Raw genomic sequence first — 18,647 nt, 5'->3', positions numbered from 1 at the left:
ACTATTTAATCAAGTTTAGAATAAGGCTGTAATGTAACAAAATGTGGAAAAAGTCAAGGGGTAAATGAATACTTTCCGAATGCACTGTATATCATTTTCTATGCATGCCATAGTTCGGCACCACCATGTCATGTAGCTTCTTAGTGACTGAGTAGGCAATTATCAGTATGTACCCTAAAATATGAATGGGCTCTATAGAGCTGGGGGGGATGTGTGTTGTAATTCTTCATTCTGTGTCTTTCAAAAAGCCTTAAACATTTCACAATTACAACAACTTTGCCAAACCCTTTATTTGCATTGCATCTTACAAGTGACATAGTTGAGTTCTCAAAAAAATTGACAGCATAGCTCAGTTATTTTCTGTGGTCATATTTAGTATTTCATGGGACCTACAGTAATCTGTCCACTGCATTCATGTCTATTGCCATCACTTCCACAGGCTTGACACAACACTTTCTGTATGTGTGTGTGTACACTTTCGGTCACTTTCTAGTATGTTTTTAATCGGAATGTCAACGTTATTCAGCATGAAATTAGTATGTTTAACATGACAACAAAATTGGAGAGGGTTTGGTAATCTCAAGTGATTTAGGATCAGAATTAATTTAAGTCTAGGAAACCCCAACTCCCAGGTTGGGTCAATGCCATCTCGATTTGGGTCATTTTAGGTTGTGAAATATCCACATCAAACATAATGATCAAAAACGATCACTCTTGTCATTTTTACTTACTAGCCTCAACAAACACAGTGCATGTCTTACAAGCAGTACAGCCATGCATTTTGGAAAATAACTTAATTCAATCATATAACAAAATTGACATTTTCCACCTTGATACATAATAACGCCTCTACATACTGAAGCACTGTAAAATGTTTCTTCATTCTGTGAGCAAGAGAGAGAAAGAGAGAAACAATATTACCCTATTTTAATTACATTAAATAATAGTCTAACTCACACGAGGTACTAAATATGTTTATCAGAGCAGGTCAGTGGAGTTCTCACCTCTGACTGTAAGTTTGGTGGAGGACTCGGCCCTCCCCAGGGCACTTTCTATTTGGATGTTGTACTCGCCCCAGTCTTTGGGGGTCACACGGAGAATCAGCAAGGAGCAGACACCACAGATGTTGGTGATCAAGTAGTTGGTGTTAGTGTTGAGGCTGATGTTGTTGGGGTACCAAGTGACGTGAGGCTTGGGATTTCCCTTTATGGCACAGCTCATATAGCACTCATAGCCTTTGGGTGCTGTGTGCTGTCTCAGTGGCACAAGGAAGGCTGGAGCTGTCCGCAAATCACACGTTTTGTAGGCTGGCATGTTTACCACCAATTTGTCTAGAGAAGAAACATGGCAAAAAGGTACAATGCTCATCTTACATGTCAAGTAATGCTTAAGTTAAAATAGAAGCATTATATAAAGGGTTCATAGATTATTCATTCATTTGTAATAAACCGTTATAATAGCACATTAGTACTTGTCAAATGTTGAGCTTAATGACTGCTATTAATTATACTGTTATTAGTACCTGTCTATCCATAAAAGCTGATTTATATGACTTATTTATATGGCAAAGTATCTCTCTCTGCCTGGCTTCTAATACCTTTCCTCCTCTCGCTTCCCCAAGTGGGAGACTCAGACGGCGCAGACATGCCCATGTCATTCTTGGCGTAGACCCTGAAGTGGTACTCCCTGCCAAGCATAATGTTACAAGCCGTGAACTTGTTGTTGAAGAGCCTGTCGGCCACCGTGCTCCATGAGCCTTTGGTGGAGTCCCGTTTAGACACAGAGTAGTGAAGGTGGTCGTCACGCTTCTCATCAGGGGATGGCTCCCAAATCACAGTCACAGTGCCTGGGACGTTCTCCTCAAGTTCTACTGGTCCTGGTGGCTTGGGATCATCTACAGCCAGAGTCAGAGATGATAGTCAGTATGATGTTACACTTCAGAAGGACATTCTATCATTAGGTGGTAATTGTTGTTGATTCACTTATGGCCGATGTTCATTGTGACTGCTGATATTTAAAATACTTTCTTTGTGAGCACGGGCCCTGGCTGTCTTTTTCATCTTGTACAAGTTCCAATCCCTTCTCAGTCTGAAACACACTAGGAGAGTTTTACTGTATGTTACTGTACCTGTAACCCTGACCTCCACACTGAAGCTCTCCTGGCCCACTAGATTTTTGACCACTATGGTGTAGATCCCTGAATCAGAGCGCTCAGAGGAAGTGATCAGAAGTTGAGATGACGATTCAGAGTTGGAGATATTGACCCGCTTCAGCAAAGGAACATCGTCCTTCAGCCACGTGACTTCTGGCCATGGGGATGCCTGTTAATAACAAGATGATTTAAAACATCAAGATAGCATGGATTGCACATGGTCTTAAAGCATATGCCAATTACCAGTTTCACCTCTTACCCTCTTACCTCAAAGTTTAAGAGGATCCTGACAGAATTTCCAGCTCTCACCACCATGAAACTCTTAATCTTATTATCGGTGAAGCATGGTCTCACTGAAAACAGTGACAAAAATAAATGAGGACATTTGAAACTCATCTTATGTAAGTCTAACTTGCAGGCTAAAACAGGCTAAAACAGAAAGACAATACAACACTATTCCCAATGAACGCATCATCGTCACCCACCAGGTGGAGGCATGGCCAGGATGTAGTTGTCCAGATCCTGGGGCACTCCTTCTCCTCCATCATTGATAGCGATCACCCTGACCCAGTACATGGCCATGGCCTTCAGGCTTTTCACAGTGAAGGTGGTCAAGATGATGGGGGTGACGTTGCAGCGGGTCCAGTCTATGCACTCAGCCTGCCTGACCTCTATAAAATACCCTTTGGCCTCATCCTGGACCCCCACTTCCTCTGTTGGTTTATTCCAGGACAGGGAGAGGGTGGTGTAGGATGTGTCTGCCACCTCCAGATCTTCCACTTTCCCTGGGGGTTCTAAAACAAACACTAAATTGTAAATCTAATGGCCATACATCATTGACTTCAAACAAATTAACAGTATAAACAAGCACCTAAATAAACAGTTATTTCAGAAAATATGATGTTTTATTATAGTTGTACATGTTGCTTGCACTTTGAAAGGATGTATGACTTACTCTTTGGGTCTTTTGCGAAAATAAACTCTGAAGGGGAACTGGGCTCGCTGAGTCCAGAGACGTTGATAGCATAAACTCTGAACTCGTATTCGTTCCCTGCTACAACATCTGTCACTGCACGTTTCTTTTCTAGTGGTGAGGAGAAACAGAATCAGTCATAGAAAGTCTAATACAATTGAATTCATTAATCCAAAGAAGCTGTGGTATACTAACGCCCCTAATTCACTAAAAGAAGAGACCTTGGATAGGCTCATCTGTAGGGTTGACGGGACTCCAAAGATTACTCCCCTTCTTGCGTTTTTCCAAGTTGTAGCCCAGGATGCGAGACTCGCCAGTGTCGGTCGGGGGAGACCATGTCAGGTTGATGCAGTTGTTAAAAGCACTAGCCACTTTTGGTGGGGCAGGGCTGCTAGGAAAGGCTGAGATATTTCAGGAAAATTACATAACATTTCGTGTTTGTGTAACACTTTTCAAAATGTTCTATCATAATACCCAAATAAGGTTATCGTAAGCACAACTTTTGAAGTAGATTCTAATGACAACATATAACAACTTACGTGACATTGTTGACATCCACTATAAACCTACTAAACCTACAACTAGCTCACCCAAGGTGCCAGCTGTGAGATCATCAGTCTCCATCATCTCACTGACGCCCTCCTCGGTGACCACCCTGATACGATAGCAATACTTCCTGCCGTGTTCCACGTCGTTATCCTTGTATTCAGGCACGCCAGGGATGTCCCCCAGCTTCTTCCAAGTGTTGCGGCCAACTTGCTGGCGCTCCAGGTTGTAGTTTATTACTGGGCAGCCACCGTCATCCTTTGGATCTCTCCATTTGATATGAATACAAGAGGCTGTGCTCTCGAGGACCTCCACAGGGCCCTGGGGCGCGGTGGGTTTGTCTACCAGATCAGACAGAGAGAGGTCACATTACCCTAGCCAAAACAGTCTGCAGTCATGTCTCTGCATTGGAATTTAAGAGAGAGAACTGACTGTCCACAGCACAGATACACGAGAATATCTCTGAACAATGATTGAACTGAGACAGTTCTTACCTTGAATTCTTGAATTGAACTAATTCTAACATTGGTTCCATTTCTCAACTCACCGAGGACGATGAGTCTTGAGATAGCCTCCATGGTACCATGTTCGTTCTTGAGCTTGATCTTGATCTCTCCAGTGTCTTTGCGCTGGCACTTGCTGAGGAGCAGGCGGCTTTGGGTGAAGGACTTCTCTATCTTGGTGGTGTTATCGTCCAGGAGCTCCTCTCCTTTTCTGTACCACTGGATCTTCATGGGCTCGCGGCCCACAAAGGGCAGTTTGAACGTGGCGCTATTCCCCACTTTGACTATGACCGGCTGAGAGAACGCAGACAGATCATCAGGGTCAAACCTGGGAGGGTCTGAATAGGACACAGATCATGCAATTTAACTGACATTTGACTCAACTGCAATTGTTTAAAAAATTAAATCTGAATACTAAAAGTGTATATACCCTTTTTTAAATGCATAATGATTTTATAATTTGAGTATTGTGAAATGGCTACTCAAATTATGTTGAGACAGTGTAGACATTGTATTGTACATATAACCAAAATGAATGCCTTTCATTTTCTAACCTTCCACATTCAGCATTGCCTCAGTTTTACGCCCGTCTGCCTCAAAGCGATATTTTCCAGAGTCTTCCTCCTGACAACGGTTGATGACCAGCTTGTGGCTTGCACCATCTCTGGACATTATGTGTCCATCATCTGCTGTCAACTATAAGGAAAGATATATATTATAATTTATCTTAAGATATTATCAAATAAAAATATATTGGGGGGTGAGAATGACAAAGATAATTCAGTCTAACCTTCTTGCTATCTCTGTACCAGGCCCCTTCACAATCATCACTGCTCAGCTTACACATCAGTTCAGCAGGCTGGCCAATGAGGGCATGGACATTTGACAACCCGCTTACGAACTGAACTCCTGGATCTGGCATTCACAACAGCAAACAATTAGGGACTACATTTGGATCAGACAGACTTACCAGATGTGATGTTAACATCTAATGGCATTTTGTAGTGCTCTGAAGAAATTATTATTTGGGCTGTCTTGAGTAGGATAATGGTTAGACCAGACGATGTACAGTTGAAGTCGGAAGTTTACATACACTTAGGTTGGAGTCATTAAAACTAGTTTTTCAAACACTCCACACATTTCTTGTTAACAAACTATAGTTTTGGCAAGTCGGTTAGGATATTTACTTTGTGCATGACACAAGTCATTTTTCCAATAATTGTTTACAGACAGATTATTTCACTGTATCACAATTCCAGTGGGTCAAAAGTTTACATACACTAAGTTGACTGTGCCTTTAAACAGCTCGGAAAATTCCAGAAAATGATGTCATGGATTTAGAAGCTTCTGATAGGCTAATTGACATACTTTCAGTCAACTGAAGGTGTACCTGTGGATGTACACATTTTCTATAGGATTGAGGTCAGGGCTTTGTGTTGGCCACTCCAATACCTTGACTTTGTTGTCCTTAAGCCATTTTGCCACAACTTTGGAAATATGCTTGGAGTCATTGTCCATTTGGAAGACACATTTTCGACCAGCTTTAACTTCCTGACTGATGTCTTGAGATGTTGCTTTAATATAGCCACATAATTTCCCTTCCTCCTGAGCCATCTATTTTGTGAAGTGCACCAGTCCCTCCTGCAGCAAAGCACCCCCACAACATGATGCTGCCACCCCCGTGCTTCACGGTTGGGATGGTGTTCTTCGGCTTGCAAGCATCCCCCTTTTTCCTCAAAACATAACGATGGTCTTTATGCCCATTATGGCCATTTTTGTTTCATCAGACCGGAGGACATTTCTCCAAAAAGTATGATCTTTGTCCCCATGTGCAGGTTCAAACCGTAGTCTGTTTTTTTTTATGGCGGTTTTGGAGCAGTGGCTTGCTGAGCAGCCTTTCAGGTTATCTCAATATAGGACTCATTTTACTGTGGATATAGATACCTTTGTACCTGTTTCCTCCAGCATCTTCACAAGGTCCTTTGCTGTTGTTCTGGGAATGATTTGCACGTTTCGAAACCAATGTACGTTCATCTCTAGGAGACAGAATGCGTCTCCTTCCTGAGCGGTATGACGGCTGCATGGTCCCATGGTGTTTATACTTGTGTACTATTGTTTGTACAGATGAATGTGGTACCTTCAGGCGTTTGGAAATTGCACCCAAGGATGAATCAGACTTGTGGAGGTCTACAATTTTTTTTTCTGAGGTCTTGGCTGATTTCTTTTGATTTTCCCATGATGTCAAGCAAAGAGGCACTGAGTTTGGAGGTAGGCCTTGAAATACATCCACAGGTACACCTCCAATTGACTCAAGTTATGTTAATTAGCCTTTCAGACGCTTGTAAAGCCATGACATAATTTTCTGGAATTTTCCGAGCTGTTTAGAGGCACAGTCAACTTCGTGTATGTAAACTTCTGTCCCGCTGGAATTGTGATACCGTGAATTATAAGTGAAATATTCTGTCTGTAAACAAATGTTGGAAACTTGTGTCATGCACAAAGTAGATATCCTAACCACTTGCAAAAACGACAGTTTGTTAACAAGATTTTTGTGGAGTGGTTGAAAAACGAGTTTTAATGACTCCAACCTAAGTGCATGTAAACTTCCGACTTCATCTGTAAAGCATTACAATAATGCACACAAACGCACAACACAACAAGCATTTCTATGGTATCAGATCTTATTTTTTTAAGATACCAGTAATTAGAAGTTAATTTCTTTAGCTTCATCTACAGAATAGTTAGAAGAGTTCTATGGAACATAGAAGAGTTTCATAGAACATCGTCCCAGAAGAACACATTGCATGGAAAATACTATTGATGTTATTATATGACTACATAAATAAATTCTCAAAAATGAACATACTATTGGTTACTTTGAGATGTGCACATACAGTATGGTAAGAGATGATATTCAACATTCCCCTTTAAGGTACATGTATCTTCTCAGTATCATCTCTTGTCAGTGTAACAGATGACCCTGTTACAAAAGTATCATATTTTTCCAATTATTTCCCAAACTTGAGTAATACTCATGTGAATGCCATCTCCTCCATGCAGTCAGTACATGACGTCATGTGTGGTCTCTTACCAATCACTGTGTCCTTCAGCAGCGGGCCTTGCCTTGTGCGTTCTGAACGCTTGCCAGACACACCAGTGTACTCCCCAGTTTCTCCTGTACCACTTTGCCCATTGGGATCTGTGATTTGGCCGTAAAATAATAACCTTGCGGGCAATTTCCAAAATTACTTAGCATTTTGTTAAATTATGAGCTGTAAGGTTAGGGTTGGAAGAAAGCATTACATTTATTGTGAATAGAACACAAAAAGCATGACAGAGATACAGGAACACACAACACAAAAAGCCACTCTATGAGATCAGGGATTTTATATACTGTATAAATATACAATACCAGTAAAAAGTTTGGACACAGCTACTCATTCAAGGGTTTTTCTTTATTTTTACCAAATAGGGCTATCTCCTGTATACCACCCATACCTTTTCACAACACAACTGATGGCTCAACGCATTAAGAAGGAAAGAAATTCCACAAATGAACTTTTAACAATGCACACCTGTTAATTGGAATGAATTCCAGATGACTGAGAGAATGCCAAGAGTGTGCAAAGCTGTCATCAAGATAAAGGTTGGCTACTTTATAGAATCTAAAATCTAAAATATATTTAGATTTTTTCAACACTTTATTGGTTACTGCATAATTCCATGGGTGTTATGTCATAGTTTTGATGTCTTCACTATTATTCTACAATGTAGAAAATAGTAAAAATAAAGAAAAACCCTTGATTGAGTAGGTGTGTCCAAACTTTTGATAGGTACTGTACATATACCCTCTATAAAGATGAGCAAAATGACTGTTTAAAATAAAGAATACAAATACTGATCTATATTGTATGCTGCAAAAAATGGGGACATTATATTATTTTATACTAATACAATTGGTCAGAGAAAGAGATTTGGTCACACTTTATTTGGGTTATACTGTCAACAAACTACCCGTTGATAAGCTGCTTGCTGAGGTTAGGGTTAGGTTAGGTTTAGAATAAGGGTTAAGCTTGGAGTTAGGGTTAGGGAGGTTACGGGTTAAGTTTAGGGTTAGGATAAGGGTTAAGGTTCGGGCCAGGGTTAGGGTAAATTAAAATGTTATTGATAGTCTGTAGATAATCTGTAGAGCAGAGATCATCAACTAGATTCAGCCACGGGGCAATTGTGGTCTTGAGCGGATGGTAAGACGGCAGGAACGTAATTACAAATAATTTGAAGACTGCAAATTGACCGCAAGAAGCCCAAACAGATATAATATTGGACTAAAACATAATAATTTCAAACCTTGTTCACATTTGTATAAGATCAGATATACAGTGCCTTCGGAAAGTATTCAGACCCCATGACATTTTTCACATTTTGTTAGGTTACAGCCTTATTCTAAAATCGATTAAAAAGATTTTTGTCCTCATAAATCTATACACAACACTCCATAATGACAAAGCAAAAACTGTTTTTAGAAATGTTTGTTAATATATATTTAAAAAAAACTGAAATATCACATTTACATAAGTATTCAGACCCTTTACTCAGTACTTCGTTGAAGCACCTTTGGCTGTAATTACAGCCTCGAGTCTTCTAGGGTATGACGCTACAAACTTCGCACAACTGTATTTGGGGAGTTTCTCCCATTCTTCTCTGAAGATCCTCTCAAGCTCTGTCAGGTTGGATGGGGAGTGTTGCTGCAGAGCTATTTTCAGGTCTCTCCAGAGATGTTCGATCGGGTTCAAGTCCGGGCTCTGGCCGGGCCACTCAAGGACATTCAGAAACTTGTCCTAAAGCTACTCCTGCTTTGTCTTGGCTGTGTGCTTAGGGTTGTTGTCCTGTTGGAAGGTGAACCTTCGCCCCAGTCTGAGGTCCTGAGCGCTCTGGAGCAGGTTTTCATCAAGGATTTCTCTGTACTTTGCTCCGTTCATCTTTCACTCGATCCTGACTAGTGTCCCAGTCCCTGCCGCTGAAAAACATCCCACAGCATGATACTGCCACAACAATGCTTCACCGTAGGGATGGTGCCAGGTTTTCTCCAGAAGTGACAAATCTTGATTCTCATGGCATGTGAGTCTTTAGGTGCCTTTTGGCAAACTCCAAGCGGGCTGTCATGTACCTTTTACTGAGGAGTGGCTTCTGTCTGGCCACTCTACCATAAAGGCCTGATTGGTGGAACGCTGCAGAGACGTTTGTCCTTCTGGAACGTTCTCCCATCTCCACAAAGGAACTCTGAAGCTCGGTCAGACCATCGGGGTGTTGGTCACCTCCCGAACCAAAGCCCTTCTCCCCCAATTGATCAGTTTGGCCGGGTGGCCAGCTCTAGGAAGAGTCTTGGTGGTTCCAAACTTCTTCCATTTAAGATTGATCGAGGCCACTGTGTTCTTGGGGACCTTCAATGGTACAGAAATGTTTTGGTACCCTTTCCCAGATCTGTGCTTCGACACAATCCTGTTTCTGAGCTCTACAGACAACTCCTTTGACCTCATGGCTTGATTTTTGCTCTGACATGCACTGTCAACTTTGTGCCCTTATATAGACAGGTGTGCCTTTCCAAATAATATCCAATCAATTCAATTTACCACAGGTGGACTCCAATCAAGTTGTGGAAACATCTCAAGGATGATCAATGGAAACAGGATGCACCTGAGCTCAGTTTCTAGTCTCACAGCAAAGGGTCTGAATACTTATATAAATTGTATTTATTACATTTATTTAACTAGGCAAGTCATTTAAGAACAAATTCTTATTTTCACTGACGGCCTAGGAACAGTGGGTTAACTGCCTTATTCAGGGGCAGAACGACAGGGGATTCGATCTTGCAACCTTTCGGTTACTAGTCCAACACTCTAACCACTAGGCTATCTGCCGTCCCAGGTAAATAAGGTATTTAAGTTTTATATTTTTAATCCATTTGCAAAAATAAATAAAAAACAGTTTTTGCTTTGTCATTATGGGGTATCGTGTGTAGATTGCTGAGTATTTTTTTTAAATGTAATATATTTTCGATTAAGGCTGTAATGTAACAAAATGCGGAAAAAGTCAAGGGGTCTGAATACTTTTCGAAGGCACTGTGTCTCTCTATTATTCATGGTAATACTTTTTAACAAAATTTCCGAATTAAAATCAATTTATAAAGAGGATTTGCTGGTGTTTTTAGTCTTATGTCCAACAATAAAAAATACAAATATTTTTTCAGCACTTGGGGGGCCAAATAAAATCACCCACTGGCCAAATTCGGTTCCTCAACTTGAGGAACCCTGCTGTAGAGCATCTACATACAAACTATCAAAAGAAAGTGTTACCCAATACTCTAGCACCCTCCCCTTGCGAGGACAATGACACTGAACTTTTTTCTAAATTGCTTTATAAGATTGGAGAACATGTTGGGAGGGATCTTAGACCATACTTCCATACAGAATCTTTCCAGATCCTTGATATCCTTCGTCTGCTCTTATGGACTGCTCTCTTCAATTCAAACCACAGGTGTTCAATGGGGTTCGAGTCTGGAGACTGATATGTCCATTGCAAAATGTTTATTTTGTGGTCAATTAAGCATTTCTTTGTGGATTTTGATTAGTACTTGGGGTTATTGTCTTGCTGGAAGATCTACTTGCAGCAAAATGTCAGCCTCCTGGCAGAGGCAACAAGGTTTTTGGCTAAAATGTCCTGGTACTTGGCAAAGTTCATGATGTCGTTGCCCCAGGACCAGTGGATGCAAAATAGCCCCATAACATCAAAGATCGACCACCATATTTGAACATAAGTAAGAGGTACCTTTCTGCATATGCTTTTGTTTTTCAACGCCAAACCCACCACTGGTGTGCGTGGCCAAGGAGCTCTAGTTTCATGTCATCTGTCCATAGTGTAACAGTATAACTTTAAACCGTCCCCCCGCCCCGACCCGGGCGCGAACCAGGGACCCTCTGCACACATCGACAACAGTCACCCACGAAGCAGCGTTACCCATCGCTCCACAAAAGCCACGGCCCTTGCAAAGCAAGGGGCAACACTACTTAAGTCTCAGAGCAAGTGACGTAACTGATTGAAATGCTACTAGCGCGTACCCGCTAACTAGCTAGCCATTTCACATCCGTTACACTCACCCCCCTTTCAACCTCCTCCTTTTCCGCAGCAACCAGTGATCCGGGTCAACAGCATCAATGTAACAGTATAACTTTAAACCATCCCCTCGCCCCGACCCGGGCGCGAACCAGGGACCCTCTGCACACATCAACAACGGTTGCTCACGAAGCACGGTCGTTACCCATCGCTCCACAAAGGCCACGGCCCTTGCAAAGCAAGGGGCAACACTACTTAAGTCTCAGAGCAAGTGACGTAACTGATTGAAATGCTACTAGCGCGTACCCGCTAACTAGCTAGCCATTTCACATCCGTTACAATAGCACCGCCTGGAGTTTGATAAATGGCATTGGCATTTGGATTGGATCCAGTGCTATGGTCAGATGACATGAAAATTGAGTTCTTTGGCCACATACACCAGCGGTGGATTTTGTCGTAGATAAAGACTCAGTATCATTATGCTTGCAAGGGGAGGGTGCTGGAGTATTGAAAACAGGAGATCCTATTATTACTTGTTCAACAAAATCTTTCTCTGAGCAATTGTTTTAGTATAAAAATATAAAATGTTCCTTCTTTGGCATGCAATATAGCTCAGTATTTGTATTATTTATTTTATACAGTCTTTTTTGCTCATCTTTATGAAGGGTGACAATAATTTTAGACCTGACTGTACATATACTGTATAAATAAGCCCCATCATGTACAATTTAGTTAGAAGAGTTCTATGGAACATAGAAGAGTTTCATAGAACATCGTCCCAGAAGAACACATTGCATGGAAAATACTATTGATGTTATTATATGACTACATAAATAAATTCTCAAAAATGAACATACTATTGGTTACTTTGAGATGTGCACATACAGTATGGTAAGAGATGATATTCAACATTCCCCTTTAAGGTACATGTATCTTCTCAGTATCATCTCTTGTCAGTGTAACAGATGACCCTGTTACAAAAGTATCATATTTCTCCAATTATTTCCCAAACTTGAGTGATACTCATGTGAATGCCATCTCCTCCATGCAGTCAGTACATGATGTCATGTGTGGTCTCTTACCAATCACTGTGTCCTTCAGCAGCGGGCCTTGCCTTGTGCGCTCTGAACGCTTGCCAGACACATCAGTGTACTCCCCAGTTTCTCCTGTACCACTTTGCCCATTGGGATCTGTGATTTGGCCGTAAAATAATAAAAACATTGCAAGCAATTTCCAAAATGTTATTTTGTTAAATCTGAAATTAACCCATCAGCTGTAGGCTTGGAGTTCTTAAAATGGTCTTGACATGGAGATACTGTTTCCATGGTTTCTTTTACAATGATTTGTTAAATATTTGGAAATCAAGGAAGCTTTCAATGTCTTTTGAACAGAACACAAAAAGCATGGCAGCGATAACCAAATACACAACACAACAAGCCTCTCCATGTGATCAGGGATTATATACACTGAGTGTACAACACATTAGGATCACCTTCCTAAATATTGAGTTGCACTCCCCTCCCTCTTTTGCTTTGCCCATTCACCCTCTGAATGGCCCACATACACAATCCATTTCTCAATTGTCTCAAAGCTTAAAAATCCTTCTTTAACCTGTCTCGGCCCCTTCATCTACACTGATGTAAGAGGATTTAACAAGTGACATCAATAAGGGATCTTAGCTTTCCATCTGGATTCGCATCGTCAGTTTATGTCATGGAAAGAGCAGGTGTTCCTAATGTTTTGTACGCTCAGTGTATATACACTACATGACCAAATGTACGCGGACACCTGCTCGTCAAACATCTCATTCCAAAATCATGGAGTTGGTCCCCCCTTTGTTGCTATAACATCCTCCACTCTTGTAGGAAGGCTTTCCACTAGATGTTGAAACATTTCTGTGGGGACTTGCTTCCATTCAGCCAACAAGAGCATTAGTGAGGTCGGGCCCTGATGTTGGGCAATTAGGCATGTGCTCACAGCCGGCGTTCCAATTTATCCCAAAGGTGCTCGATGGGATTCAGGTCAGGGCTCTGTGCAGGCTAGTCAAGTTATTCCCAACCAATCTTGACAAACCATTTCTGAATGGACTTCGCTTTGTGCACGGGGGCATTGTAATGTTGAAACATGAAAGGGCCTTTCCCAAACTGTTGCCACAAAGTTGGAAGCACAGAATTGTCTAGAATGTCATTGTATGCTGTAGTGTTAAGATTTCCATTCACTGGAAATGAGGAGCCTAGCCTGAACCATGAAAAACAGCCCCAGACCATTATTCCTCCACCACCTTTACAGTTGGTACTATGCATTGGGGCAAGTAGCGTTCTCCTGGCATCTGCAAAACTTAGATTCTTCAGACGGACTGCCAGATGGTGAAGCGGGATTCATCACTCCAGAGAACGTGTTTCCAGGCTTGTGTGTGGCTGCTCGGCCATGGAAACCCATTTTATGAAGCCCTCGACGAACAGTTTTTGTGCTGAAGTTGCTTCCAGAGGCAGTTTGGAACTCAGTAGTGAGTGTTGCAAACAAGGACAGACAATTTGTACGCTCTACACGCCTCAGCAATCGGCAGTCCCGTTCCGTGAGCTTGTGTGGCATACCATTTCGCGGGTGAGCTGTTGTTGCTCCCAGATGTTTCCACTTCACAATAATTGCACTTACAGTTGACCAGGGCAGCTCTAGTATGGCATACAATTTGACGAATTGACTTGTTGGAAAGGTGACATCCATGACGGTGCCTGGTTGAAAGTCACTGAGCTCTTCAGTAAGGCCATTCTATTGCCAATGTTTGTCTATGGAGATTGCATGGCGGTGTGCTCGATTTTATACACCTGTAAGCAACGGGTGTGGCTGAAATAGCCAAATCTACTAATTTGAAGGGGTGTCCACATACTTTTGTGTATAGATATACAGTACCAGTCAAAAGTTTGGACACACCAACTCATTCCAAGGTTTTTCTTTATTTTGACTAGAATAATAGGGAAGAAATCAAAACTATGAAATAACACATATGGAATCATGTAGTAACCAAAAAACTGTTAAACAAATCCAAATATATTTTATATTTGAGATTCTTCAAAGTAGCCACCCTTTGCCTTGATGACAGCTTTGCACATTCTTGGCATTCTCTCAACCAGCTTCATGAGGTAGTCACCTGGAATGCATTTCAATTAACAGATGTGCCTTGTTAAAAGTTCATTGGTGGAATTTATTTTCTTCTTTGAGCCAATCAGTTGTGTTGTGACATTTAGGGGTCGTATACCAAGTCCATATTATGGCAAGAACAGCTCAACTAAGCAAAGAGAGATGACAGTCCATCATTACTTTAAGACATGAAGGTCAGTCAATGCGATAATGTTCAAGAACTTCTAAAGTTTCTTCAAGTGCAGTCGCAAAAACCATCATGCGATATGATGAAACTGGCTCTCATCAGGACCACCACAGGAAAGGAAGACCCAGAGTTACCTCTGCTGCAGAGGATAAGTTCATTAGTGTTAACTGCACCTCAGATTCCAGCCCAAATAAATGCTTCACAGAGTTCAAGTAACAGACACATCTCAACATCAACTGTTCAGAGGAGACGTAAATCAGGCCTTTGTGGTCGAATTGCTGCAAAGCAAACCACTACCACAGAACACCAATAAGAAGAAGAGACTTGCTTGGGCCAAGAAACACGATCAATGGACATTAGACCGGTGGAAATCTTTCCTTTGGTCTGATGAGTCCAAATTGAGATTTTTGGTTCCAACCGCCGTGTCTTTGTGAGAAGCAGAGTAGGTGAACGAATGATCTCCGCACGTGTGGTTCCCACCGTGAAGCATGGAGGAGGTGTGATGGTGCTTTGCTGGTGACACTGTCTGTGATTTATTTACAATTCAAGGCACACTTAACCAGCATGGCTACCACAGCATTCTGCAGCGATATGCCATTCCATCTTGTTTGCGCTTAGTGGGACTCACTTGTTTTTCAACAGGACAATGACCCAACACACCTCCAGGCTGTGTAAGCGCTATTTGACCAAAAAGGAGAGTGATGGAGTGCTGCATCAGATGATCTGGCCTGCACAATCACCTGAACTCAACCCAATTGAGATGGTTTGGGATGACTATGGGTGGCAAAGGGTGGCTACTTTGGTTACTACATGATTCCATGTGTTATTTCATAGTTTTGATGTCTTCAGCATTGTTCTACAATGTAGAAAATAGTAAAAATAAAGAAACACCTTTAATAAATGAGTAGGTGTGTCCAAACTTTTGACTGGTACTGTACATAGATATATAGCTATATACATATATATTTAAGCCCCATCTTGTAACATTTTGTCAGAAGAGTTCTATGGAACATAGAAGTTTCATAGAACATCTCCCCAGAAGAACACATCACAAGGAAGATACTGTGGATGTTATCATAGGACTATGGAAATCTATTCCAGAAAATAGATCATACTATTGGCTATTCTTAAATCTTCTCCTAGTCATTTCCCAAACTTGAATGACATTTGTCACTCATGTTAAAGCCATCGCCATCTCCTCCATTCAGTCAGTGCATGACGTCACGTGTATGATATCACGCATGGTCTCTTACCAATCACTGTGTCTTTCAGCAGTGGGCCTTGCCTTGTGCGCACTGAACGCTTGCCAGCCGCATCAATGTACTCTTCAGTTTCTCCTGTCCCACTTTTCGCATTGGGATCTGTTTGGCCGTAAAATAATAAAAACCTTGATGGCACTTTCCACAATTACTTTTCATTTGATTGAATATGAAAATAAACCATCCGCTTTATGATTGTAATGGAAACAGTGACGAGACAGAGCAACAATGAACAATACATGACAAAATAACCATATATATATACACAGATTAATAGAACAAAAACACACTCAGACATATTATTGTGAACAAAACATACATTGGGACATACAAGCAAACCAGTAACGCTTTACAATAAGGCGTGCTTAAAAGGATTTCTGAAGGCTTTTATAAGTAGTTTATAAAGAGTAAATTATATCTTTAATGTTTATGTTTTTACAAACCACGTATAAACCCCTTTTAAAACCTTTTAGGTAAGTATTCGTTAATGTGAAGTGTTACCATCAAACAGTGTTCTACACATATGAACAAACTTGAACATGTCACAAAGACATAAAGCAGAAGGTTGTGGACAGACAAACATGTTTGACCAATTGTTTGCAAGAGAGGTCATTTTAAGTAATACTTTGTCTTCTAATCTGAACTTGGATAACAACAGATGTTGTGTTGGTGTCTATTGACGTCTTTTCATGATGAACTGATCCTCAATCATGCTGTTGGCATGGAGATTCTGGTATCAGAGTTATTGGAATGGTCTTGCCATGCAGATACTGTTTCCATGTTTTGTTTCACAAATATTTGTTGAATATTTGAAAATCAAGGACGCTTTCAAAGTCTTATGAATAGAACACAAAAGGCATGACAGAAATACACAAACACACAACACAACAAGCCTCTACAGGATTCAGGGATTAGATATATTTTCGTATTATTTTAGATATGTAAAGTTTAGTTTGAGTTTTATGCAACATAGAAAAGTTTAATAGATATTCCATTGAAGATACTACTGATGTTAGAGGACTGCATGCTACACATCCATTCTCAAAAATAAACACACATGGATTATTTTGAGATACTGTATGTATGATTAGATTAAACATTCCCCTTGAATGAACATTTCAGTATCATCTCGTCAGTATCATACTTCTCCAAGTCATTTCCCAAACTTGAGTTATATTTGTAGGAACGTCATGTCCTTCGTGCAGTCAGTACACAACGTCACATGTGATCTCTTACCAATCACACTGTCTTTCAGCAGAAGGCCTTGTCTTGTGTGCACTGAACACTTAGCAGACTCATCAGTGTACTCAGTTTCTCCTGTCCCCATTTTCGCATTGGGATCTGTGGTTTGGCCTTAAAGTTAGAATAACCTGCCGACACTTTTCATAATTACTTTTTATTTGGTTAAACATAAAATGAAACAATCCATTCATTCCTTGATTGTAATGGTAACGATGACAAGATAGATCAACAAATAAAAATATATGACAAAACTGCCATATTTGCAGGTTAGTTGAACAAATACACATTCAGACATATTATTGTGAACAAAATATACACTGGGACATACAAATAAACCAGTAACGCTTTACATTTAGGCATGCTTAAAAGGATTTATATAGGGCTTGACAAGTAGTTTATAAACCGTTAATTAGTAGTTTACATATAAAGTTTATGATTCTGTTATACAGTTATAACACAATGGTTATTTTGGTACTGGCCAAATAATGAGCTAATATATGACTGCAATGTTATTGAATCTTATTGCGAGTAAAGCCAGTGCTGTCATATAAGCTCAGTATTTGGCTAGCAGATAAATGAGAAGCACAATTTCTACCAATGTATTATTACTGTTTATTACAGATTTATAAACTATCTACAACAGTTTACAAACTACTTATAAACCTTTTAAAATACCTTAAGATAAGTATTCCTTAACCTGTTCAACTTTGACACCCTCTGGTGGCATTTTCTAAACTACACAATATTGTATACTACATGCTTAGTACTGTTAGAAAGGCAAGAACTGTGGGATTCCAATTGTCAAATGTTGGACAATAAAACATTTGAAAGTCTAGGTTTTTTCATAAAATATGTCACCAATTACTGATCCAAAATGATAAATAGGAACACAGCCATTTCAAAAGTGCAGGGCTTGTGCAATGTAATTTTTTCATCTTATAGGAATAATTAGTCATCTTACAGGAATGATATACTGTACATATGAGGAGAAAGCTGAAGCCTCTACCTATCCATTGTTGGAAATATATCCCCTGTCTGATTCCCAGTTCGTCCACTAGGTAGCAGTAGGTGATCACAAGACGTCTCTTGGCCTCTTGAAACCAGTTGTGTCTGGTTAAGGTAGTGTGTCACTGTGCCAAAATGGCCGAACGGATTTTCAAGCCTGACATATTAAAATAAACCTAGCAAGCACAGCTTTCAGGAATAAGACACAAACAGGTGAGGAAACTTCAAACCTATTTTCCCATTCACTTTTCCTATTGTAAACGAGTGAGAGATCAACAGCGCATGCAGAGGATGCATGTAAGATAATGTGGATGGAGAAGGAAATGCATTGCTTTACAACAGTGGTCACCAACCTTTTCTGAGTCAAGATCACTTTCTGAGTCAAAATGCATGCCGAGATCTACCGCTCTGATTTTTTATGAACATGACATAAAAAATGTAAGTCTATTCAACATTAACCAATTAAAAACAGTACTGTATCAATGAAGTTTGTGCAGTGAGCTATAGGCCCAATACATTATCACCACATACT

The 18,647-nt window shown here is 40.5% G+C and overlaps 1 protein-coding gene across 1 annotated transcript in view; it reads right to left on the bottom strand.

Moving 5' to 3' along the window:
• Nucleotides 1–876: 876 nt before the first annotated feature.
• LOC129829998 (immunoglobulin-like and fibronectin type III domain-containing protein 1) overlaps nucleotides 877–18,647 on the bottom strand; it is a 35,063-nt gene continuing 17,292 nt past the window's right edge. The window contains exons 17-31 of the mRNA XM_055892100.1: nucleotides 17,105–17,209; nucleotides 15,863–15,970; nucleotides 12,367–12,474; nucleotides 7,266–7,373; nucleotides 4,965–5,089; nucleotides 4,729–4,870; nucleotides 4,219–4,512; nucleotides 3,716–4,012; nucleotides 3,347–3,526; nucleotides 3,108–3,236; nucleotides 2,638–2,946; nucleotides 2,420–2,505; nucleotides 2,129–2,321; nucleotides 1,598–1,894; nucleotides 877–1,331 (exon numbers count right to left, since the gene is read on the bottom strand). Coding sequence (XP_055748075.1) covers nucleotides 979–1,331; nucleotides 1,598–1,894; nucleotides 2,129–2,321; nucleotides 2,420–2,505; nucleotides 2,638–2,946; nucleotides 3,108–3,236; nucleotides 3,347–3,526; nucleotides 3,716–4,012; nucleotides 4,219–4,512; nucleotides 4,729–4,870; nucleotides 4,965–5,089; nucleotides 7,266–7,373; nucleotides 12,367–12,474; nucleotides 15,863–15,970; nucleotides 17,105–17,209 — 2,834 coding nt within the window. The 3' untranslated portion in view covers nucleotides 877–978. The remainder of the gene's footprint in view (nucleotides 1,332–1,597; nucleotides 1,895–2,128; nucleotides 2,322–2,419; nucleotides 2,506–2,637; nucleotides 2,947–3,107; nucleotides 3,237–3,346; nucleotides 3,527–3,715; nucleotides 4,013–4,218; nucleotides 4,513–4,728; nucleotides 4,871–4,964; nucleotides 5,090–7,265; nucleotides 7,374–12,366; nucleotides 12,475–15,862; nucleotides 15,971–17,104; nucleotides 17,210–18,647) is intronic.

The sequence above is a fragment of the Salvelinus fontinalis genome, chromosome 31, assembly GCF_029448725.1.
Source record: "Salvelinus fontinalis isolate EN_2023a chromosome 31, ASM2944872v1, whole genome shotgun sequence".
Lineage (NCBI taxonomy): Eukaryota > Metazoa > Chordata > Actinopteri > Salmoniformes > Salmonidae > Salvelinus > Salvelinus fontinalis.
Note: the sequence above shows the minus strand (reverse complement) of the source record. Positions and strands in the feature narration are given on the sequence as shown.